The sequence below is a fragment of the Camelus ferus genome, chromosome 15 (genome assembly GCF_009834535.1).
Source record: "Camelus ferus isolate YT-003-E chromosome 15, BCGSAC_Cfer_1.0, whole genome shotgun sequence".
NCBI classification, from domain to species: domain Eukaryota; kingdom Metazoa; phylum Chordata; class Mammalia; order Artiodactyla; family Camelidae; genus Camelus; species Camelus ferus.
In genome coordinates, this window is record NC_045710.1 from 18,169,884 (window position 1) to 18,195,541 (window position 25,658).

General features: G+C 52.5%; 1 protein-coding gene across 1 annotated transcript in view; it reads right to left on the minus strand.

Annotated features, from left to right (window-relative positions):
- OTOF (otoferlin) overlaps positions 1-25,658 on the minus strand; it is an 83,276-nt gene that overhangs the window by 18,968 nt on the left and 38,650 nt on the right. The window contains 17 exon segments of the mRNA XM_032497193.1: positions 126-216; positions 353-453; positions 1,032-1,152; positions 1,286-1,466; positions 1,984-2,092; positions 2,550-2,753; positions 2,755-2,774; positions 4,186-4,372; positions 4,870-5,056; positions 5,919-6,078; positions 7,737-7,821; positions 8,237-8,299; positions 12,549-12,680; positions 16,387-16,441; positions 16,915-17,041; positions 18,388-18,461; positions 24,430-24,474. Of these exon segments, the coding sequence (XP_032353084.1) occupies positions 126-216; positions 353-453; positions 1,032-1,152; positions 1,286-1,466; positions 1,984-2,092; positions 2,550-2,753; positions 2,755-2,774; positions 4,186-4,372; positions 4,870-5,056; positions 5,919-6,078; positions 7,737-7,821; positions 8,237-8,299; positions 12,549-12,680; positions 16,387-16,441; positions 16,915-17,041; positions 18,388-18,461; positions 24,430-24,474 (1,942 nt within the window).

Sequence of the window (25,658 nt, forward strand, 5' to 3'; positions counted from 1 at the left end):
CGACATGTGATGGAGGGGCTGGCCCTGGGGGCTGTGACTTCAGAGACAGTTGTTCCCACATCTTGGGTTCCCTTTCCATCTCCAGACCCTCCCTCGTCCCCCGTGTGGTCCAGCTGTGTCCTCACCAGCTCCCGCATGCAGGACTTGAGGCGCTCTCGGTCTAGCCTGGTGCGGGACGAGTGGCTCTGGTCCTTGTCAGCAAGCGAGAGGAAACGGCTGGGGCCGAAAGTGGGGGGCAGGGCTTAGCAGAGCCCACCTGCCAGCAGGAGGCCTGCAAATGCCTCCTTTTCTGCCAGCCGCCACTTCTGCCCACCCCGCCACCCCCGCCCCATTCAGCAGCCCCACTGCTCACCAGCAGCCACAGCTCAGCTCCTCCAGGACGCCCCGCAGTCGACGCTCAGGGTAGGACTTCTCCGTTTTGATCATCTCCTGCACATCATTCAGGCCCTCTTCCTGTGAACCAGGAGTGTGAGCCCTAGCCCCTCTCAGCCTCCCCAGATGTCTTCCCCCATTCATCAGGGGGATGGGGGCTAGTGCCCTAGGACCTCCCATGAGCACTGTCCCTGGAGTGTCCCACCATCATAAGGAAACCACCAGTTTCCGTTTTCAGAGCCTGGAGGCCTTCATGTTCATGGGTCTTCATTCCTGAAGGAAGAAGCCCTCTGGCCTGAGTCTGTGGTCTGGTGACTCACAGGGGCTGGGCAGAACTTAGAGCTAGATGTGAGGGGTGGAAGGGGCGCAGGCCAGAGACAGAGGGGTTGGCCAGCTGCCTCCAGGGAAACCCAGGACTAGACGGGCCAAGATTCCCAGACGACACTGCGGGTAGCCCTCAGGCCCCCCACCACTCCTGGGACTGGGGCTGGGACAGGAACTCCTGCTGGGGCCATTCCTGTAGTCCTTCCCTTACCCCAACAGCAAGCTGCTGGACAGGCAGGCCTTGTATGTTGCAAGGGAAGCTTCCAGGCTGAGTGAGGCCGTCCGAAGCACCCCCACCTCTCCCTTTCCCCTCCCACCCATGGCCTGGCCCTGACCAGCTTGTCTGCAATGTGGTCCATGATGTTGGCGTTGTAGAGGCGGCGCCGCTGGTCCGGCCACCAGCTCTTGATGTAGATGCAGGGCTTGCGCTCCAGGTAGGGCAGATGGAAGTAGTTCCTGGGGTGGGGGGGCGGGCAGAGCAGGTGGGAGGTTGAGGACCAGGTGCCCAGGGAGGTGGGGGGGGTGGGCCATAAGAGGATGGGGGGCAGCGGGCAGGGCCACCCAGGACCCTGTGTCCCACCTGGCTCACCTATCAGTGATCTGGGGCCGCATGGGTGGGGTGGAGGAGACTGAGGCTAGGTCCCCAGCCTCGTCAGTCTCGTCATCACTTGAGTTCTGGATCAGATCAACTTCCTCCTCATCTCCTGGCTCCTTCCGAGGTCGAGGCCGCTGGGGTCTTGACAGGCCATCAACTTCATTCCCATAGTTGCCTGGAGGCAGGGGAGGGCTTGAGAGGGCCTAGAGTCCTTCCCACCAGGTCCCTACTCTCCCCTCCAGTCCAGAGGTTTGTGGGAGGGAAGAGGGAAAGTCAGGGAAAGGGGCGGGTGCTGGGGTCTGAGCCAGCTCGGAGAGGATAGAACACTAGCCAGGGAAAGAGACCTCCCTAGAAGCCCCGCTGACCGCTGAGCTCAAGGTCCGGCCCAAGAAGTGACCCTTATTCCCACCCTCTGCTCTCCAACCCAGCAAGGCCTCGCTCCCTTCTGCAGGGAGGGCGTCTTTCCTCCCCGTGTCCCAAACACAGCCTAGCCCTTAGGTGGAACTAAGGTGCACCCGGTGGGGCGTGTGTGCACCCACCCACAGGCAGACGCTGTGTGCTGCATGGGCCCCTGAGGACACTGGAGGGAAGTGGTCCAAGTTCTCCTCCCTCCGTGGCTGTGGAGCCGGGCCTGGCAGTTACCACCCAGCAGCCCCCAAGCCTGAAGACCCCTCCGTGAGCCCAGCTCTCACCTATGGTGACCTCAAAGGTGATGGGCTTGTCTCCGTTTTTCCGGTCGATCATTGAGGCCTCCAGGAAGGCTCCAAATAGAAAGAATTCTTCCACCTTCCCTGTACAGCTCTGTGGAGAAGGTGGTTCAAACCATTCTGAAACTCAGTGGGGATGTTGGGCCTGGGGCCAGGCCTCCTCCTACCATCTCCCAGACAGGTCCTGGGGGCTAATGGTGGGGGACAGCCTACCCAGCCATGGAGCTGGGAGCCCAGACACTGAAGGCCCCGTTCCTTTTGCCCCCCAGCCTGGATGTCCCTGGGGGAAAGGCAGCTCTGTCCAGCACGAGGACAGCCACCGCCAGGAACAGGGCAGAGGCAGGGCTCCACCTCAGGACCTCCGGGCAGAGCGGTGGCAGGCAGTGGAAGGGGACACTGCTTCCTGGGGAGGGAGGTCTCATTCTGGGGGCCTGGCCCCCTAGGCAAGCAGGGCGGCCACAGGCTGAGCCCAGGCCCAGGCTGCTGAGGCAGGAAGGGGGCTAAGCAGGGGGCTCTGGCGGACAGCACAGGGCCCCCAGCAGGGGCCTCACCTCTGAGATGGGCGTGGCCTGCTCCACCTGCACCTCCGTGGAGCTGGTGAGCTCAGGGTTGGAGGTGTCCAGGATTTCCACCGCCAGGCCCAGCATGAGGCGGGCGCGGAAGGACACGCCCTCCCCCAGGCCCTCGTTCAGGTCCTGGTGCTCGTCGAGCAGCGTGTAGTTGCGTGTGGAGCCGTACATGTTCACCCAGGCCGGGGCCCAGCGTGGGCAGGAAGCCTGCGGGGGGGTGGGGCAGAGGGTGGAGGGGCTCACTCGGGGTGGGGGGACCTCTCTGGGGGGCTCCCAGCCTGCACCTCCTGGTTGCTGAGCTGAGGACCTCATGCCTGGCTCGGGAAGTCATCTGAGGCTAGAGAGGGCCTGTGGGGCAGCTTGAGGCTCTAAAGGGGCCGCAGGGAGAGCTCGTGTCTGCTGTGCACGGCGACAGGGTGGTCTTCTCACTCGCATGGGGCATATTTGTGTGTCTGCTTATTCTCTGCGGGGGCTGTGGCACCCCACATACACACACATCCATTTCTGTGGAGCAAAGTCATGCTCCCTGCTGCCTGGTGCCTGCTCCAGGGGCTGCCTGCAAGCCACCTTGAAGGACAGCTGCGTGCCACCATGGTCTCACCCTGCTTCCCCAGACCACCCCCCCTCCTCTCCAAAGGTCCTTTCCTCTCTGCCTCTGCCTGTTAAACGCTCTTCCCCCATGAAGCCCTCCCGTTTCCTAGTCCCAACTATTTTTCTCCTGTTGGGATTTGTTGTGTCTCATGTGAAACATGGATCCAATTCTGCCTTATGTGTTTGGCTTTTGTTGTACCTAGTTTATAAAAAATAATACAGCATTTTAAAATTTGAGATATACTTCATGTAACATAAAATTCACCATTTTTAGGTATGCATTTCAATGGTTTTTAGTGTATTCACTATGTTGTGCAATCATCCAGGACTTTTCCATCCCCCTCAAAAGAAACCCTGCATCTTTCAGCAGTTCATCCCCCTCTCCCACCCCCTTGAAACTGCTCATCGACTTTCTGTCTCTATGGATTTGCCTATTCTGGATACTTCATATAAATGGAATCGTACAATCTGTGGTCTTTTGTGTCTCCTGCCTCAGGTTTTGAGAATTTGGTAGCACATGCACCTCCCTCATCCCCAGTGAGCACCGTGAGGGCAGGATGGATTCCTCCCTTGCTCTGTATCCCTTGTACGCAGTTCAGTGCCCAGGGTCCTAGGAAGGGTCAGTCCTTCCAAGTCCCCACATGTCTGTAGATAGGCACTGTGGTGGCAGTACGCATGTGTATGTAATGTGTATGTATATATGCACACATAGATAATTGTTATTATTTTCATTTTACAGATGAGAAAACAGGTACAAAGCTCACACAGCTTCTAACTCTCAGAGCAGCTGGGGTTCGAATCCAGGCAGCCTGGCTCAGACAGGCCCAGGCAGCTCTGTGCAGACCTGAGTCATGAGTTTCCACCCTTCCCTTGAGGCAGAGGCTGCTCACAAAACCCTGACCACGCCCGGCGCCTCTCCAGCTGAGGTGCGGGATGGTGGTGGTGTGTGAGGGATGGTGGTGGCATGTGTGGGGGTCTCACTGACTCCATCCCTTCAGCACCCCCACCCCAGCTTCCCGCTACTGACCTTTGTCTCCGTCGTTGGAAATCTTGCGCAGGTCAATGAAGTGGGTGCCGATGGCCACGTCATTGACCTTGTCCGAGTCCCGGATCTGCACTTTCATGCGCTTGCAGAGTGGGGGGAACAGGTCGGTAAAAACCACCTGCTCATTCCACAGCGGCTCGTAGCTGCTCTTCTGCACTGAGGTCTTGCCCTGGTGGGAGGGAGTGAGGGTTTGGGTGTGTGTGAGCATGTGTGTCCGCGTGTGAGTGTGTGTCTATGTGCTATGTGTGGCATGTGGTGGGTTTACCTATGGTGCACGTGTGTATATATATGTGTTATGTGTGGCACGTGGTGGGTGTGCACGTGTGTACGTGCGTGTGTATGCATGCTCATCTCCTCACTCTTCCTCCCGACCAGCCTCTCAGACTCTCCTCCCTGTCAGTGTCCCCCCTCAGTTCTTGGTCTCTGTGACCTGGGGCCAGGGAGGAATCCCTGAGGCTCAGACTGGCTTCGCCCCCAGCCCGTCTGAGCATGGAGCTCTGCTCATCTCTCCTCACTTCCAGAGGTGAACGCACCAAAGTGATCAAAGGCTAGTTTGGAAGCTTCTGATTTTGCCTCATGTCTGTCCCCAGAACCCCATGCCCATCCCCCTGCACCCTGGTGCATGTCACCCCACTCCCCAGCCTCCTGCACCCTGTACCCCAATACCTTCTGGCCAGCAAAGAAGACTTGCACGTAGGGGTCAACCAGATCCTTGTTCTCACCAATGAAAGCCTTCTTCACGTTGGCCATGAGGCTTGTGTTCATGCGGGGCAGCCCCTCTGCTCGGTAAATTTTCACATAGAACCGGGCCCACTGGCGTTCGGGGGGCACCCCCTCGGGGAGCAGCAAGTTCCTGCTGGTGCATACAGTTAGGACTGTGGTGGCCGGACCCGGGCTCCCAGATTCCTGCACCAGCATCTACACACCCCTGGGGACCAGGACAACATGTGAAGGACGGCTGAGAAGGACCATGCTAGGACTAAAGATGCTCAAGTTGATGGTAGCTGCTCTCTAGTGGGATCCTGGGCAAATCTCCCCATCTCTCTGAGCCTCAGTTTCCTCACCTTTAAGATGGGAATACAGCCACCTCCCAGGAATATGATAAATAGGTTAAAATACATGAGTACTTTGTAAACTGTGAACTATAGAGTGGGAGAACCATCCTGGTAACGCTGTCCCCTTTCCTAGCTGTGTGTCACATCTTTTCTCCCACACAAAAACCTCACCCATGGCCACCACGCTCCCTCCCTGGCCCACCGAAGTCATGGCTCATTGGATCCCAGCACTTTCTCCCACTGTGTTCAGACAAGGTCCCAGAATATTTCTCAACAGCCACTGTCAGCTGCTTAAAATTGGCACAGAATAGAAAATTTCTTTGCTCTCCTGGGTGTAGACTCAAGGCCCAGCAGCTCTGGGAATCTTCCCTCTTTTATCCAAGTTTCTCATAGTCAGAAGTCTGGATGTCAAATGACTGTCATTCCTGACTGTCCTCTGTGAACCCTGCCCGCCTTGCCTCAGGCCTTTCTGTCCCGTGTGGAGAGTCCATGGACACTAAGGCTGGCTCCTTTCAGGGAGAGCTGGGCCATCTGGGTGCGTGGGTGAGGGAGACAGACAGAGGGCAAGATCTCTGGGCCAAGTTCACCCTGGGGGCTCCCTTTGTGCCCCTGGAAGGGCCGGGCCAGGTCTCCAGGGGCCAGGGGAGAAGGGCGTCTCACCCCTCGATGTCATCCTCGTCCGTCTCATTGGCCTTGTGGGGCGTCTTGATGTTGTCCCCCTTGCCCACCACGGCGACATCACACTTCACATAGCCCTTCAGCCCCGCAGAGATGTCATCAGGATCCGACAGGATGGCCCACTTATGGTGGAACTGGTGCTCTGCAGTAGCGAGGAGGGAGGGCTGCACCTGCAGACCCTACCCAGGGCCGCTCCCTCCCTCAGGGCCGCCCCAGAGACCCGGGCTGAGCGCCATGTTGGCCCTTAGAGTCCAGGCTATCAGGTCCAGTGGCCCTGGGGCCACAGCTCTGCCTGCCTCTGGGCCAGAGGGGAGAGAGTTCCTTGAGCAAGGGGGGCTGGGGCAAGGTCCTGCCCCGGTCATGCACCCGGGGGTGTGGTGTGGCAGAAGTGGCACACCTCAGGAGGAGGGGGCCGTGTCCTAGGCTGCCCCAGAGCTTCAGAGTCTTGCTGGAGCAGACGTTTGTGGGACAGATACATGAAAATGTAGCTAGATGGCTGGGTGGGGAGATAGATAGAGGATGGGTAGGGGACTGCCAGGCTAGCTGAAAATGTAGATGGATGGATGGATAGATGGCAGATGGATAAATGGATAGAAGGATGGATTAATACATGGACAGGTGGGTGGATGGATGAATGGATAGATGGACAGATGTGCGCATGGTTGGACGAACTGGGGGAAATTTAGCAAGGAAAGAGAATAAGACTCAGAAGGGACATAAAATTTGCCTTCAAAGTTAAAGGCTATTTGAAGAGGGAATGGATTTATTCTTTCTGTCCTTTCATAGAGAGATTGGGCTATGTGTTTTTAAGGTCTCTTGATGTTTCCATGATTTTTGATTTTGTGATTTTTATGTGTATAATCCTGGGTTTTGAACTTCAATTTCCTGGCCTGAATGATAGTTATAATGTGCACCAGCCAAGTGTCTGCTAGGCTGAACCATAAAGAATAACCAATTTGTTCAACCTAATAGTTTAGTGGCACCTCCAAGATACAACTTCTCTTGGCCTCATTTATCTCGTCTGTAGAATGGGAAGGAATGCTGATGCCTCCCTCACTGTTTTGTGAGGGTCAGATGTGATAGTCACACATTGTATTGCCACTGTTGAAGGGCTAATGAGGTCCTTACTGTACCCTCAGTGACAAGTTCACTTGAGGGGCTTGGGTGGAGCCCTATGCCAGCTTGTGTGCCCGTGGTTCCTGGGCTGGCCGTGTGCTTAGTTGTGTGTCAGGCCAAGGGCACTTTCTCTGCCTGGCCCAGCCGTCGTCACCAGCCCTCTGGGCCACCGTTCAGAGTTCCTTCATCAACCCCATGCAGGGTTGGTCCCCGGGTTCCCATAGACACAGCCCCACATGGCTGTTCTCAGGTGGCCTGGGTCCCTTGATCGGTGGTCAGTGGAAGTGTTTTGAGGGCCCAGTGTCACTGCATCTCGTGTTGAGAACAATGTGGCTTTGTTGGGACTCAATAAAGCCTAACTTCACCACAGACCAACTGGGTGACTGGGGAAGCCCGGGTGCTTCTCTAAGGTCCAGGCTTCTCAACTGTAAAAGGGGGTGATGCCACCTACCCCGTGGGACTCCTGTGAACCTCGCAGACTGGGTGCAGGTAGTCACTGTGTTTGTATGCATACTGGGCACCCCATTGCCCTGCACACCCCATGACTGTGTGCACTCACGGCCCCACCCAAGTTCACGGTCCTGGCCAGGCTGAGACCAGGGGCTGGCAGGGTGGGAAGGACAGCGTGCCCCGCGATCCCGGAGCCGTGTGCACTGATGCTGACCGGGCCACGTGACTACTCACCAGGCTGGGAGTACACGGTTCCCACATCCATCTTGAAGGACCCCACGAGGGTGCCGCTGCGCAGCAGGTTCTTGGAGTGAATCACCTTCCAGGCAGAACCACCAGCCGCCAGTCAGGTGGGATGGGGCTGAGGCTTTCCATGGGGCAAAGGGTTGACTCCTAGTGGTGCCACCTCACTCTTTCTGGGGGCCTGAGCTTCACAGTGAAGCAGGAGGGCATCTGACAGGGCAGGGCAGCTCTCTGAGGCTTAGCATCAGCACGTTCTGCCTTGCCTGTGTTTTGTGGGCTCCCAGGTATGGGTGAGCAGGCTGTACACTATACAGAAGCACCTGGCTGATGGAGTGAGAGGGGCCCAAGTGCTCTACTTGTTCAGATGTGTGTCTGGGAACAGATCTACTTTTTAATGGCTGGTCCACCCAGAGGGGGTGCCCTTTGCAAGTCTGCACAAAGGTGCAGTTTGAGCTAAGAGCCCTGCCTGCCAGGGACTGTGCCCTACTCACCGAGATCTTGATGATTTTGTCGAACATGACATCAGGAGAGACGTGGAAGTCAAAGACGAAGTACTGGAGGGGGAAGGACCCAGACCTGGTATCACTCGGCTGGCAGAGGCTGAGTGCCGGGCCCCTCCCTCCTGGCAGTGCTTGTCTGCACCCTGACCATTTCCCCTGAGCCCCAAAATTTAGATGAGCAGGAGGAGCAAGAACCACTGGTCCCCGCTGACCCTGGTGCAGCCGAGAGCTGTATGGCCCTGAGCAACACATCTTCTGAACCCCAGCTTCCTGAGCTGTCAAATGGGGGTAATGACCCACCTTAGAGTCTTGTTACCAGGCTTGAAGAGGTACACGAGATACTGGAAGATACACTGTGGTGATAGGGGTCCCACAGACATCACCCTTAAACTACAATGCTGCCTACACGATGTGTCCCAGCTTCAGAGGTGTTAACTTTCAAAATAAGGTGAGCCTTAGAACTTGGAACTGATGAACTTAATCTGCTGTCAGTGTAAATGCTATCGCTGTGACCTGTCCTCTCCAGCTGGGAGCTGCCACTCACAGGTGCTGCTCCCACCCATTTCTCCTGACCTCAGTGCTGGGAATGAGGGTGTTTGGCAGTAAGCAGAGGGCCCACTTCTTTGGTGAACTTGTGGGCAGGAGGAGGAAGAAATGTGGCCGAAGTGCTTGGAGTAAATGAGGAGAATCTGCTTCCAGCTGCTGGAGGCTCACACTAGAGCATTGTGGGTAAAAGTGCCAGCTTTAGAGCCAGAAAGACTGAGCTTTTGGGGCTGATCACTTCTTTCCTGAGCCTCAGTTTACCCCTCTATGACATAGGGGTAACGATCCAGAGCTGCCCTCTGGAACTGCTCCTAGGCACTATTCACAAGGTTGCTGGGAGGTGTGGTTATAAATCTAAATGAGATGACCCCAGTCAAGCACTCAGCCCAGGTCATGTCAGTGCACAATAAATACCAACTGCTACACATAGCAGCACTCTGCCCAGGTGGCGCTGACCACGGCGGCTGAAGCTCTGGAGAGGTGGGTGGTGCATGCATCTAGACACGCAGATGGTAACTGACACCTTGGGGAGACACCCAAGGAGAGTAGGTAGGAATGCAGGAAAGAAGGCGGCCCAGGACAGGGCTCCAAGAAGCAGCAGCATTTCAGCAGTGGGCAGAGGGAGTGATGCCAAAGAAAGGCAGTGAGGAGAGGAGCTGGCAAGAAAGGGGAAAGCAGGAGAGGGGCAGGAGAGGTCCCCAGGGCAGGGGGCAGCGAGAGGATGGAAGGACCTGGGTGGTCAGGGGAGAGGGGACGATGGTGGACGCTGAACTTAGGAATAGCAAAGTCCGTGGTGACCAGAGGAGGGCAATTTCAGGAAAGCTGGAGGTGGGGGCAGAAGTGACTGCAGGGATTAAAGTGAGGAAGGAGGTATGTGGGGCTGAGGAAAGGCATAGCTTGATGGATAGACAGACAGGTGGACAGGTAGATGGAGACAGATGATAGGCTTCTAGCTCCTGCTCTTGAGCACAATAGTTTTGCATTGTTGTGCTTAGACTGTTAGAGTGAAATGCCTTGCAGGCAATGGAGGAGGCAAAAAAAAAAAAAAAGCAAAGTGATGCTGAGTGGATGATGTAATGCTAGACTCTTTGGGATGCAGAAAGAGAATGATTCCAGACAAAGGGGAGAGGTGGTTTTAGGTAGAAGGAAGATGCCAGTGGCCAGGACTGGATGCACCCATGGAAAAGGGGTCTCGGTCTGGTCTGTGGACGGTCAGGTTGTACTGAGAGAGTGATGGTTGTGAGCCTCCCTTCTCTAAAGACAGGTCTTCCTTCTGTATAGCCAGGCAGGAGGGTCAAGGCCAGACCGGGTGCCCCAGAGCTGTGTCAGCCCTGGGAGAGTGAGCTAGCTAAGCTAGAACTCTGAGCTGCCTGTGCTCCTGTCTCTTGTATTTCCTGAGCTTATTTCCTTTTTGTAATTACCTACATGATGTTGATTATTTTCACGTCCCTCTATCATGTTTAGTGGAGCCAAAGGCAGGTTCCCATCAACTCAGAGAATTAGCAGGAAGCGGTACACCCCTGGGACCAGGGGGATATTATAAAAGGAAGAGGAATGTAGCCCAGGAAGAGAGGAAAAGGGAAAGAAAATTCCAGCTTTGGGGCTGGAAGGAATCATGGGAAGATAGTTTAGAGCTCTGGTTCTCAACTGGGGGCAATTTCAACCCCCTAGGGTGCATCTGGCAATGCCTGGACACTTCTTGGTTGCTACACCTGAGTGGAGGATTGCTATTGGTGTCTAGCGGGTAGAACCAGGGATGTTGCTCAGCATCCTGTGATGCACAGTGCTGGCTGTGAGGAACTCTGGTTTAGAGGAAACAGAAATTGAATAAATCAGAGTTACTTGGGTTTGTGAAAAGGAACAAAAATGTGATCAGGTATAAATTGAAGATGGTCCAAAGATGAGCAGAATAAATAGTCTTAGTGGATATAAATTTAGAGTTTGGAAAATAGATTCTAGGCTAGAACTAGGAGGTATCCTGTTTGCAGCCCCTGTGTTGCCAGGCACAAGCCTGGTGCACAGCAGATGCCCAGTGGATGTCTGTTTTTTCATTCGAGTAAGTATCCATTTGTCAAAGTGTTACCAAAGCCCTCCAGGTACACGCCAGGCCCTGGGCTGGGCTACAGCGATGCAGGAGACCAGGAGCCTCCCAGTTTAGACATGGAGAACCAACTGCAATTCAGCAATGTTATCATCAGAGAGTGAGGAACGCCCTGATCTCTGACCTAGAGAGTGCATGGAAGGCTGCTCAGTGCAAGGACATTTGAGCTGGGCCCTGCAGGGTGAGTAGGAGTTTCATGGAGAGTCACAGAGTGGGGAGAACAGCTCTGTTTCCTTGGAAAGGAGGAAGCCATTTGAATGAAACATGAGGTGTGTGGGCCCAGTGCAAGGTGAGCCCCCAGCCATGCCAACATGGCTTTGCCACTAGCAGATAACCACAGAAGGCCATGGGAGCCCCGTCTCCATATCTGATAGGGAAGATTAGACTTTATCTAGGCTGGAGGCTTTTCCAGTCAGGGATATGTCCTGACATAAGGTCAGAGACGTGAGCCTGAATTTCCTGACTCCTGGGAAGGTTGCCACGTGGGGCTGAGGGGTGTCCTGAACAGTGATGTCCCAGTCCTGTGGGAAACCAGCTGTAAGAACAGGGCCCATTTGTGGTCACTTAGGAGACTTCGGCCAGGCCCTGGCCGTAGCCTGTGAAGGGCAGCTGTGCGCTTTCTTCCTGAAGGAGCGCAGCTGGGGGCTCCCACAGCTTCCTAAGAGATGTCCTCTCGCAAGTAGCAGATAATGCCTTCCACCCTCACCACTCCTCAGGAGAGACACTGAGACACAGGACGCAGATGCCTCACGTGGGCCAGCCTGGCTCCCCTCACTGCCTGGAGCCACTGGGAGAAGCAGACTGGAAGCCCTTCCAGAAAAGGGAGGGCCAGGGCCCCCCTGCCAGTGACCTCTGGCTTAGTCCGATGTGTGTCAGGCGTCTGAGGGGCTTCCCTCACCAGAGCTGACTAAGATGGGTCCCTCCCTGGAGCCGAGTCACAATACTGTATCTGGGGTGGCCATCCAAGGTGGCAGACAGAGTGCTGGGCAGGGGCTGGACAGTCCAGGGCCCCACTCTGTCTATAATACTCTGCTATCTTGGCCCTTCCCAGATTGAGGCCTCAGTCTCCTCCCCGCAGAGGGAGGTTCAGGCACCCATGACGGCAGCGGGCAGAGAGCGTGTGCACACAGAACTGACTCTGTCATTTAGCACCTGGGCCAGGTCCTTCTCCAGGAACCTCAATGCCCCTTGTGTAAAATGGGATTGATGGTGACAACTTCTGACAGGTGTGAGAAGCAGAAGAGATGATGCCCTTAGAAGAGTTTAAGAGACAGCACAGCACATCGCAAGTGCTCATTTTGGTGCTGGCGCCACCACGGGCCGGGGCTCTGGCCTGGGAAACAGCTGGAACCAGGTCTCTTGGGAGGAAGGCTCACTGACAGGTACTGCTGGGAGCTGCACAGGAGGGCCTGGGGCAGTGTTCTTTTCCCAGGGTGGCTCCTGGTCAGACCAGTGTCAGGCTGGGATCTAGACTAGGGGTTCAGAGGACATGGCACTGCGCATCAGTGTCCTGGAGGTTAACAGGGTGGGCCAAGCTCACCCCAGCTGGTAGCCCTTTGTGCCCTGTGACTCCCAGCTTCTCCTGTTGGGCACGATGGGCTGGCGCCCAGCCTTGGCCGCCCTTTAGAGGCCCCTTCCCCGAGGGCCCCGAGCACTGACCTCATTGTAGTAGGGGCAGTTAGTAGACTCCTTCATGGATGTGTACTTCTTGTCATCCCCAACCTCCACGCACACCACGGGGTCCATGTTCAAGCCTACCAGCTGCCGAGCCTCGATCACAGTGATGCTGACCTGCGCAGGTGAGAGTGGTGGGTGAGAGGGAAAGCCTGCCGAGGCTTGGAGCTGGTCCTGTTGGAGTCAGGGGCTGGGGCAGAGGGCTAGAGGGGGCAGGAAGCTAGCGCTGGACTTGGGTGCCAGTCTGAGCACTGGCTCGAAGCTGCTGGTGATCCTAGGCTCTTTCCCCTCTGAGCCTCAGTGTCCTCATTTATAAAGAAGGGGCGTGGGCTGATCACCTCCAAGTCAGCGTGCACTAGAATTACCAAGGGGGAGGGTGGGGCAGTGGCTGAAGACCCTGAGGCCCCGCCCACACTCCAGACCAATCCAATTTAATCTTGGGGGATGGGGTAGGAGGAATGGGGCCCAGCATCAATATTTTTAAAGCTCCCAGGTGATTCCAAGTGCTCTGAGTTCTCCCCCGGCATGGATGACCCTGCCTCACAGAGGACGGCAAACTTACTTCCCAGGTTTCATGCACTCAGGAATTAAGCTTTCTAAGTCTCCATTAACATGAATTTCATTTTCTGCTCCAGCATTTCTCATCATTTTTTTTTTTTTGGTGGGAGGAGGTTATTAGGTTTATTTATTCGTTTATTCTCAGAGGAAGTGCTGGGGTTTGAACCCAGAATCTCCTGCATGCTAAGCATGCACTCTACCCCTTGAGCTATACCCTCTCCTCCAGCATTTCTCATCTTAACCCTACCAGCCTCTTTTTTATTTCTGGAATTTGGCCCACTTTCCGCATTCTTGGTTTCCCCTCCTTTGGAGAGTTGGTGTTTTATTGCTAAAACTGCTAAATATGATTTTACTCATGAGAACGATTTTCTCAAAAGAATAACTATGAAAATTATCATCTGCTGTGTCCATCAAAGTCTTATAAATATTCTGAAGGCCAAGAAAAATCCACACATCAAAACTAACGGTGTTAAAAAAACAGAAACATCTATGCCCATGAGAATGTTGTCAAGCAAGTATATAGAACTGGAAACTGAACATTTACTAATTGAAGGAACCCTTGAACTATGAAAGCAAGCATTTCTGTGTAGAACTTGAAATTCCAAAGGGAATGGAGCTGAAGCAGTGCAGTAATCAGTGCTCCTTCAGGGAGCTCAGAAGGAAACAGTGCCAGCTCTGAGAAGTTTATTGTGAAGAGAGTAAACAGACACTAGAAGTCCTTCCAGAATATTTTTAGCATAATAGTTTATTATGACATATAGAGTTTTAACCTCTATGAAACTTTTTATATCAAAAGTTTTAAAAAATCTTATTTTTTCCCACAATGAACCCATCTACTCCTCTCTATTAAAAAAAAGCAAAAACAAACAAACAAACAAAAAACTTTCTGTAACTCATGACTGGGAAGTAGACAGACACAGTTTTGGCATAATAAGATGCTAAAGATATTCCAAGATACTCCATCCAATGTGAGAGGTTGGCTGGTTTTTATGTTTTTCATCCAGAGGCCCAGCCATAATGATAGCCTTTTTGCCCCCTACTCCTTTTCAGTTCCCACAGTTTCCACCGTCCTTCACTGAGCAGAGCCAACAATGGTGGACAACAGCCAAGAGGTAGGAGGTAGAGAGGGGAGAAGGCAGAGGGTTGAAAGGAGAAAAGGGTGCGGTGGGGTGAAGAGGATTCAGTGGGTGCTTTTTGCTGGCAGAGAGGTGGCCCTGAGGAATACCCTGAGAGTGCACAATGGAGGTTGCTGCATGGTATTGGTGGGGGAGGGGAATGCCATTCCTGCTGCCCCTCCCCCCACCTGGGGCTCTATGGAGGGGAAATGTATCACTTGGACTTGAAATTTTAAAAAAATTCTGAGGAAGGTGATTAGCCATCCTTTCCTTCTGTTCTTCAGTCATCAGCAGAGGTCTCGATCTTTCCAAGATGGAAGATGAGGAGGCAAATAGAGCCACACAGGGACCAAATGACCCACTGACCAAAGAAACTCTTTTGGTAATTGGCTATTTCATCCTCTCCTTCCAAGATAAGGTGGCTTCATGAATGTCATTGCAGGGAACAATAATGACTATAAATCTATACCTCTGTCCCGGGAGAACCAAAGAGTCATGGTGCTTTGTGACCTGCTTCTGAGGGATATGATCATGCTGCAAAAACATCTCTGGGAGCTGGAGGTGAGAGATGGTGGACCAGATAGTACTGCTCTTTTGAAACATCCTTTACATTCCCCTATCTCCAGGTGACAGGGATATGATATGACCAGATTTTCATTTTGAAAAGACCACTCCAGTGGTGGCATAGAGAATGCTGTGGAGGAGGTAATATGAGGGCAGAGAGACCAGACAGGAAGTGGGTGCTATATTGCAGTTGAGTTGGGGTCTAGGGTCAGTGGCAGGGAGATGCCATGGAAGTGAAAACTAGAGAGATGTTTGAAGGAAAAAAACATATATGGTCTTGGTGCCAGGAAGAGAGGGTAGAGACTGGATTCAAGACTCCATGACCCATCAACAACATCTCTGCCAAATGCCAAGCTTTGCCCATCTGATGCGGAAACTGCATATTCATCGGAGGAAGCTGTGGCGTCTCTCTTTTAAGATGCCAATAATCAGGAAAGGGTTTATATATTACATGCATTCTAAACAGATGAAACAAAAGGTATAGGTACACCATGGTCTTTTCACTTCAGGACCTCTTTTTAGTGCTACCCAACCTTTAGGATGGTTCTGAGCCCTGAGGATCCTTCCTGGATCTGGGTGTAGCTAAGTTCTCCTCCTTTCATGGGCTGAGGTCTTTCTAACTCAGCAAAGCCAAGTTCTCCAAGACAGTGAAGTTCATCTGATAGTTCTTCTTGCTTTATGCATTGTACTTATTGAAAGCAAGAATAATTCCACATTTGCATCTGCATAACTCTCTCTCCAAGTGTGTTAACATTTGCAGCTGAGATATCTACCAACCTGCCAGGGAATACTGTGTTACCAGGTTAAATACAACCATTTTGTTCAGTTCAGAATGTTTACAAAATCTTTGGAGGGAGACCATTCTAGTTCACTTAATAAAATTGAGGGTGTGGCCCTGCAAAGCTGAGGATCAGGTCTGAATCTGGGGAGGCTGCACTGGGTCCTGTTGCCCTGTGTGGCCCTCTCCCAGCAGCAAACAGCTGTGCTGGTGCCCCATCCTGCCTGCACAGTGGCCACACTAACAATCTTACAGTTGAAAGTCTCTCCTTATCTCAGCCATTTGGTGTCCAGTTTTAGAAACATACAAATAAAAAAAATTAAGTGTTAATTTCAGAAAAATGCAGTGAAACAAAAAGAAAAAAAACCCACCCACATTCTCATCATCTATAAGTAACCAGGACTGACATTACTTTCAACATTAAAATAATACAAAACAACAATTTAAAAAAACACACTAAAAATCTTTTTTTCAGAGGTACTTTTATTTTAATGGTTGGAATTTTTGTGTGCTTGCTTTTTGGTCTCTTTATAGTTTTTCCAGATCCCTCTCACTTTATGAAGTCCGTTGCTGGACACAACATCTTAAGAGGGCTTGGAACAGCACAAGCAGTTCTCAAGTTCCTTGTTGGGTTTGTACCTCTGTTTGTACCACTGTTGTGAGTGCCTCCCAGAAACAAGTTTACTTTGAGAACTTGTATTCAGCGTGTGGTTCTCTATGACCCCCAGATCCATGCCTCAACATCTAGCCATAATCCCCCACTAGAGCAGAGCTGGAAAGGCACAAGGCATCTAGTTGTCCCACCTACCTGGTAATCCATGGGCCGCCCAGCACTTGGCTCCATCTTAATGTCTGGCTTGGATCTAAGGAGGAGAATGTACTGTCAGGCTGGGTGTAAGGGGACGGCTTGCAGGGGAGGAGGAGGGCACTGGCAGTGGTTAGACCTTGGAGAAGGGCAGAAAGACAGGATCGTGGTAGTCAAATACTCCAGGACTGACAAACAGAATGGGGATTAGTTGTTCTCAGAGATTCCAACAGAGAGGACTAACCATGGCAGAAGTGACAGGGAGACAGACATTAGGTCAACAGGTTCAAGTGTGGGCTGGGCAGCTCTGTGATTTCCCTTTGCCTGGAGGTGTTCAATGATCTGGGAATAGGCCCCTGCCTTTGTAGGAAGAGAGATGAGAAAGACTTCCAGGAAAAGAAGAAAGGGGCAGAGTTAGGCAGGACCTGTCCATGGTCCCTGATTCTACCCCACCCAAATTCCAGACATGGCAAGCGGAGTCCAGCCTGACTGGATGAAGGCAACTGGGACTGTGGGGCTCCGCCCACTCACCGCTTGTTGGAGACATTGGTGGTGAGAGCTGTGACGGAAGCTAGAGACACAGAGTCAGGATCCAGCCCATCCCCAAGATGAATGGCCAGGCGGTCAAGGTCCTCCATCTCCAGCACTGCTGGTTCATCTGGGGAAGAAGGGTGGGTTAGGTGGGCTGGAGGATGGGATAGTGACTGTCTTTCCCCTTTTGCTTTGGCATCCAGAAAGAAAGCTAAGAGTCAAATTCCAGGTTTAATTGGTAGCATCTGCTTGAATGTTATGGTCTGTGTATCTGCAGTGTTTCTGACCATCTTGATCTTTGATTTTAATTGATATTTTATCTGGTCGTCCTTTTTAAAATTTTAATTGAATATATCTCATTACATATGTAAGCACTGAATATCCTTTGTGGAAGAAGGTAGAGAATATCATTTACTGAGTGGCTATGGTGTGCCAGGCAAATGCCAGGGACTTTCTACACATATCTCTAGTCCTCACAGTCACATCCTGCCAAAACAGACACAATTCTCATGTCACAGATGGAGAAACTGAGGCTTAGGAAGGAACTCATCCATGTGAAATAGCTGATGGAATTCAGAACCTAACCCTGTACTGATGTATATTAATCCAGTGAGATGAAGAAATGATGATTCTGAGATGGTGGGTTTGGGACTCAGACAGAAGCTCAACTCTCTCCAGTCTAGGAAGAAGACAGGCACAGTTGGAATTGGCATGGGGTCAAGAGAGAAGGAGAGAGATTCTGGGGCCAGTGGGTCACCCAGGGGGTGCTGGGGAGGGAAGCCAGGAACCCTGAGGATGGGCATGTAAGCCACAGACTTGGGTCAGAAAGCTATGCACAGCTGCCCTATACACTCCATTTCTCCCCTATCTTCCATCTGTCCTCCTTGCCCTGTCTTAAACAGCTGTCTTGCCCCCTCCCCAGCCTCCTGTTCCAATGGCACCAGTGCCACAGGCCACTCCAGCCTTCCAAGACCCACTCTGCCTCTCTTGCCAGGGCCGTCTGTCCCTGCAGCTCGATGAGAGGACATGGGGGAAAAGCAGGACAGTGTGTCCTGCCGGTGAGCAGGCAGACTCGTTTTCCGCCAGAAGTAAGGAATTGGCCAAGAAACTTTCGTTTTTTATTACTCCCTCCTCTAATTAAAAACCTCTAGGGTTCTGTGTGGAGAAGAAAGAATGGGAGCAAAGAGGGCAGGAGGAGCCCACCGGACAGAAGTTTCTGCTCAGTTCTAGACCAGAGGAAACGCGGTTCCCACCTTCAGCCCTTGGAGCGCCCCCTTCCGGAGGACCACTGTCAGAACCCGGCTCCTCAGCCAGCCAGTGGGAGCCGGGCCCCTCCCAGGTGGCCCCGCCGGCCAATTGCAGGAGACCCTGTTGGGGCGCTGCCCGCGGAGGGGAGGGTATTAGTCACTGTCAAGCGCAGAGAGAGGGCCTGAGTGCCTGGGCTCTACCGTGGGCAGGGACATGCATCCATACCTTGTCTTTGGGGTTCTTCCTTGTGAGGCCGGTTCTTGCCGAGCTTCATGGCGGAGAACACGCTTCTCCCGGCTCTGTGAAGGGGCCGCCAGAAAGAGGTGGAGGGAGATGGACGCCAGGAGGAAGACACACAAACACAGAAGAGCAAAACCCGAGAAAACACGTAAGGGGGAGGGAGAGCCAAGCTCGAGCCCCTCACATACTGGTCCCAAGATATACTGGGGGCCAAACTTCCCAAGTTGGGAGCCATGAGGAGGACTTAAGGCAGAGGAAACCCCACCAACTCCTCCTTCCCCATGCCTTTCACCAGTAAGGAGCAGGTTGGGGAGGCGACCAGAGAAGATGGCCTTCAGAACCGTTTTAACTGGGCAGATCCCAGCCCCCTCAGTCCAGTCTTGGAGCTCTGAGCTCTGCCAGTGCCGCCCAGCTCATCTTCCCTGTCCATGCACCCCACCTCAGCTGGGTGGAAAGAAAGCCAGACGACCAGACACAGAGCATGAGAACAGAAGGGCAGGAGCAGGAACAGAGGGCCAGAGGTTGCTGAGGGGGTGGGAGGTGTGGTTGAAACTAGCTGCTTAGTTCTCTGATGGCTCTGGTGCTCAGAGCCTGCCTTGTCTCTCCCAACTTCTCCGTGCCCTGGGATTCTCCTTGGTCCCCAGTGAAAAGGAGGAGATGGGCCCTTTCCTGTCTATCTTTGTTCCTGGCTTTGCCCTTTCTGCCTGTCCCCTCTCACTACAGAGTCCCTCTTTCTGCCAACCCCTAGGAATATATGGCAGGTTCCATAGTTCCTACCTCTTCTTCTGGCTTGGTGTGGCCCCCAGGTGAAGGGCCTTGCAGTCAGAGGGGCTGAAGTAAGGAGGCAGGGGATCCTCACTATCCCTTCAGTGATGTCCTGGCAGCCGAGCTTGCAGTCCCTGGTCCAGGAGGGACCAGGAGTAGGATCAGCAGGGGGTAAAGAGCAGTATTCCATTACCCCATCAATATTGCATCAGCTGGACACCTGACTCCCTCCATTTCCCATTCTCCCTCCTCCTGGCTGTGGCCCTGTCATCCTGTAGGCCAAGGTGGGGTGGGGTGTAGACTCCAACCCTAAGCTCACCTACAGCAGATCTCACCCATGTTTGGGGTCAGGCATCTCCCCATGGAGGCTTGGGTATGGTTTCCCAAAAACCCCTGTTCTTCATGCTGGGTCATATGAGATTGGGGAAAACCTTTTTGTCCCTGTAGAGATGGCCTAGAAACCTTAAGCCTCTCTACTCAGGGTTGGGGAGCCAGCCTCATCCCCCAAATCTGGCCCTGTCCTAGCTCTAGGCCTTTTCTTTATTCTTCATATGCCAGATAAGACATGGAGGTGTGTGTGTGTGTGTGTCCCAGTGAGAGAAGAACCAAGAACCATCTCTTTCATATGGCACCAGCTCACAGTTTAGGAAACACTGGCATCTTCATGATTTCCAAAACAGGTGAAAGAAGGCTGAGGTAGCACTGATCTGTCTGCATTATCCAGCATTGTGTCATCCGGGGCATACCAATGGGAGGAAGAGGGAAAGAAAGGCACTCTAAAAAAGGGAAACTGATGCATTTGGAATTATCTTGTTTCTCCCCAACAAGAGGCTATATAACCTTTTTTGAGCAACTAATCAACGCCAAAGGCTTTTTCAGATGTTTACTCATTTCATCTTCCTAGCAGTTCTGGGAGGGCCATACGCTTCTCATTCAACCCATGAAAAACCTGGGGCTCTGAGATTTGGGATTAAAGCACACAGCTCCCATCTCCCAGGTTGGCAATGTTCCCACCGCACCCTCAGTGCTGTGGGACTGCACTTCTCTGGGAACGTGATTCCCATCCTGACCACTTGAAACTCTGGCAAAAAGTCTCCACATTCCAGCACCGCTTGCAGACCGGGATGTCATCTATGAAGAGTCCCATGGACCGTGCCTATGTTTACAGAGAGGGACCTCATTTCAAAATAATCAAAGCATCAACACATTTTGGAAGAAACTGTTATAAATATTAAATTACTGGTGACCTAAAACTGAACAGATCAATGAGCCCATTAGAAACAGTCATGTGTCGGGGAGGGTAGAGCTCAATGGTAGAGTGTGTGCTTAGCATGCATGAGGTCCTGGGTTCAATCCCCAGTACCTCCTACAATCCCCAGGACTTCTGTTTAAAAAAGTAATAAAAAAAATAAATAAATATAATTACCACCACCCCCTGCCCCCCCCCCAAAAAAAAAGAGAGAGAGAAAGAAGCAGTCATGTGTTGATGAGAAAGGAACCATCCTGTGAGGCTTCTCCCTGCCTGGTGGCCTTAAGAGGAGAGGTGTCAGCTGTGCCCTGACCCTTGCAGCAGGTAGTGGGCCTCATGTGGACCCTCTCTCCGCTTCCTGTCTCACTAGGTTTCCCTTCCTCCCAGCCTTGCTGCTCTCCTGGACTACCCATGAGTCTCCCAGAGGGCCCTGTGCTCACTGTGTACAGTCACTTCTTGGCCATTCCTGGGCTGTGTCATCCTTAGAGTCCCCAGCCCCAGTCAATGTGTGACCAACATGCTGCCATCACACACAGTCTGCTCCAACCACACAGCCCCTGTCCCATCCCCCTTGCATTAATGCCACCCAGGAAAGTGCTGCCAGATGGCAGATCAAAGCCATGTGTCAGCTCAGAGCAGGTCCTGCCTGGAGAAGCCAGCCACACTGCATTCTGGGATGGGATCTGACCCTGCAGCCCGAGGCCCAGGGGGGTTCTGGTGGCAGGGAACTGTGGCATTCTGATGCTGGTTCCAAGGACCCACCCAAGTGGAAAAGGGCCTGAGGCTTCCCTTGGGCGGTTATGGCCCTTGAATTTGAAAGTCACTGTATTCCTTAAACGAAACATATTTTGAAGCAAAGATTAAGACTTAAAAAAAAAAAACAAAACTATACTTATCCAACCATTTGCTACCAAGACCCTGAAGCAATTCAAAGGAGAAATCCCTCCAGATTCTGCATAATTTTAACCATCTCAAGTGGACAAGTTCACAGACCCCTGTGGGCCTGGGAATATCTCAAAATGGTGATTTATTCCTCTATGAAAAATTCATAATGTGATTTTCAAAATTCTTACCATAGGCTCTGCACCCATTTGTTTCTCTTAGACTTGCGCCCTTCACTCGGGAACTGTGGGCGGCAGAGCGTGATGTCATCGGCTGTCACTGCCCTTTGTAATTTTCTGATTAATGACACATCAGAACTCACTACAGAAAAGGCTTTTTCTGCCCATCAGTTCCTGGAAAGCAGCATGCCTGCTTCTCTTGGCAAAAGGTAAAGGTTATTTTTGAAATAAATGTTAACTTAATCAGAGAATTTTGAAGATTATCCACTTGTATTAAAGACAGATTTCAATACATATGTATAACTGAATCAAATGCTGTACAGCAGAAACTAACACAACACTGTAAAACAACTATCCTTCAAAAGAAAAAGACAGATTTCAAAAAAGAAGTAAATTATTGATTAGATTACGGATGTACTGATGTTTGTGTGTTTTAAATTCTGCATTTGGTCTGGATGGCTCTCCGATTACTAAAGATACCATATGGTGAGAAACAAAGAAAACAAGCTAATAATCAACTTGGTCAAAAACAACTTTGCAACCAAATGACTCCTTATTCATGGCTGCATGAAGGTAGGAACCACGAAAGCAGGGCCTCTCAGGACTGCGAATTTATGATCATATTTGGGCTTCCAGGTTGCTGGACTCATTGCAGTCAGAACAATGGGCACCCACAATTTAGAGGGCTGTTTCTCTCTAGAGAGAAGATTGTCAGGTTAGTTCACTTACTTAAAACCCTTTTTTCATTTATGGACCTAACGATTTCTTCACTCATTCTATGGCTCAGATCTAGAAGAATGTCTTTGTGGTTGGGTAATGCACTTGGGGTCCTAGGGGAGAGCTTGGAACTCTCCAATGATGACTAGGGAACATTCACCAAATTAAATTTAGTGAGCTGGGTCTCACTCATTCGGGTCTATGTGCTATCCTGGAGGTCGTGACTTACAGGGGTGTTACGGGAAATGAACCACAGGCTGGGGCTGCCCAGGGCTTCCGCCTTCCGATGGCCTGCAATAGGCAGTGTCATGGCTCATTAACTCAGGCCTTGGATAATCAGGAGAAACAAACTCTTATGTAAGCAACACAGGGTTTGTGGTTCTCTACTTCCTCCTGTTCCTCCTCAGTGCAGCTACATACTAACCAGTTTGCCACACAGTAACCTCTCAGACATTTGAAACGGTTCCCACAGCTTTTCTTCTCCAGGCTGAAGAGTTTCCACTTGTTTAACCTCTTCTTATAAATACAATTTTCCGACCCTTTCAATTGTCCTAAGCCTCTGTACATTAAAATAAGAATAATAAATGCCAGTTTACTTTATCTCATATGTGAATTGGAGATGAGGAGACATTAGGACAGGGAGACATTAGGGTAGGCTCGTGCTAGGGAACCAGCATTCACTGTGGGCCTACTACATGCTTGCACTGAGAGGTCTCCTTTAGTCTAGTTGTGACTCAAAGGATCAGGCCGGTCTGAATCCCCTGGGAATCTGGCCCAGGACAGACTGGGGAGCTAGAAATTAAGAGGAGTCTTAGAACATCACCGGTCTCAGACAGAGAGTCTGGAGGACTGGCAGGTTGGTTGTGTCTCATACGGGCCTTTTATGTCTAACTGTCCGTGTAGAAAACTTACCCTGAAGCCTCTCCCTAAGCGTATCATCCACCTCACCCCCCAAGATCCAACTCCTTGGCTCCCCCTCCACACCTGGCACATGCTCTCTGCCTGAGGCTTCTTCCTTTGCTCGGAACCTGGCAACCTCTCTGACCCATCAGGTGTCTGGGTCCCAGGCTCCCCATGCAGTCCCATTGCTTTCTTGTCATGCTTTCGCTTGTGTATAACAAGAGGGAGTTGGAACTCGATATGCTTTTGTTAAAGCAATGAACGAGGCTGTGAGTCCCCTGTGATCTTCATGCAAGCAGATACCCCAAGCTCACACAGTGCTCATCCCTTCAGACCCCTTTCCACACAATCCTGCTGTGGCCGTGATATCCTTATGTCAACTCATTTTTAACTTACAGGACCAGTTTTGAGCAAATCTCTTAACCTCTCTGGGACTTAGTTTCCCTATCTGGAAAATAAAAACCTCATTCCTGGCTTTTTAGCTCCTGTGTAATCAAGTCTAATCAAGTACTCTAAGCTTCCTGGGCCTATTGTAAACTCTGGGTCGGGTTAAATTCCCTGTGTTTTAGTCCCAGCTCTGCACCTGCTCTGGGGCAAGTCACGTCTCCTCTCTGGGACTCAGATTTGTCATCTGTAAGAGTGGGTGTTGGAGCAGAGGCCGCCTCCAGTGTGGACAGCCCTGACTGCTACTGCCCTTGTGAATTCCCGGTGATGCTAGAACATCCTTGAGGTGACATGAGCTCTGGTGGGGCCTGTGAGACCCACTCGTCACTCCCAGGCCTTGAGACTTTCCAATACCTGGTGATGGCCACTCCCATCTGGAGTCCCCTCCTTCTTTCCCCCGACAGGAAGAGATGGTGAGGACAGCCAGAGAGTGGTTGTCCCTCCTTAGCTGTCTGGGGATTCATGCTCCAGCCACCCTCGGTGGCCACTCAGTGCCCAGAGTTTGTCCTCCTTGGGCCTCCAGCCCTGCATGTCCATCTGCCCAGCCCCTCCTTGGCTCTGGGGGGAGGTAGCCATTGGCTTCTGGGGCCTCCCTGACTCCTTCCCTCACAGGGAAGCCTCTGGGCCTGTCCACAGGGATGGGGGACTGAACAGGGAAGTGGAGGAAGAATCAAGACACTGAAAGGAGGAAGGAGGGGGTGGAAACCAGAAGCCCACCCCCACCCTGACACCTCCCTGTTCCTCACCTGGTGGCCATCGCCCGGTGCTGGCTCCACCAGGACGGCCCACGCCTAAGCCCTCTGCTCCGGGCCACCCACCATCTGCACCCTGTGGTGAGGACCCTTCCCTCTCACGAGCCCCACGGGCTCCATCCTGGCCTGGGACACCTACTTGTGCTCGCCATCTCTGCCTCCCTTGGTCTTCTCTCTGCCTTTGCTGAGTTGGGGGAAGAAATGAGGAGACAAGGGGATGTGTGAGAGGGTGTGAACCAGAGACTGCAGGCTTAGCCCCAGCCCTGCTGACCCCCCCCCCACTCCCCAGGGGCCTCCTTGTCCCAGAGACCCCTCACCCCACAGCCTTTTACTTCAATAAGCCTAAGCCTGCTGGGCAGGCGTCCCCGGGCCCTGGGCTTTGCCTGGGGAGAGAGGGGAGGGACTGTGGTCCCCATTCCTCGGGAAGGAGCTCACAGCTGGGGGAGGGGCTGGCAGCCACTCTCCCACTGACCTCAAGCCCAGGAGAACCTGATGAGGGAGGGGGCTTCAGGGTAGCAGCAGACCTCCTCCTCCCCGTGGCCGGGGCTGGGATTTCCGAATGTGGGTTGCAGGTCCCACAGGGAGCGCAAGGTTAGATGAGCCTGGCCACCCTCTGGGCCTAGGTCACCCTGTTCTCCCCACCATGCCTGCTCCCCTCCAATGGAATGGGGAGCTTGTAGGCCCTGAGGGCCTCAGAGAAGAAAGGTGGGCCAGGGAGGGTCTGAGCATGCATCGGAAGTGAGCTACAGGCCTCCAGAAAGCCCTTCTGGAATGTTCTCTCAATGCTTCCCTCATGCTGCGGCAATGAGGATGAAGGAAAGAAGGTAAATAACAATTAGCATTTTTTCCCCTCTCCTCACACCCTGTCCTGGCACAGACCTTGCCTAAGTGGAAGGGACTCCCACCCACCACAGCCAGGTCTGGAAGGGCCCAGATGGATCACAGTTGTCCTTTCCATTAGGCTAGCTAGTCAGCGTGTAATTCTTTTCCATGGAGTTAATATATGTCAGGTCTCTGGCTACCGAAATCGGCTGAGAGTACTGGGCAGAGAAGAGAGAAGGGGAGACTATCTCAGCAGCCCTGCTCTGCCCTCAGCTCTGGCTGGTCTTGGGACCCACTGAGAGCTGTGGGGGCTCCAGTGAGCTTTTGAGAATGAGGGCCGAATGGGAGATTTACTGGCCCCACCCTCACATTAATCCCAGCAGGACTGCCTTTCTCTGAATTCGTGTTGATTATTTTTTAAAGAACGCTGTGACCCAGAAAAGTCTGAAAAGCCTTGTAGTAGAGGAACAGGAAGGGGAAATAATGTATCACTGTGAGTGGGCAAGGGTCGGCAAGAAGGTGGAATCTGTGTACTTGAATGATGAA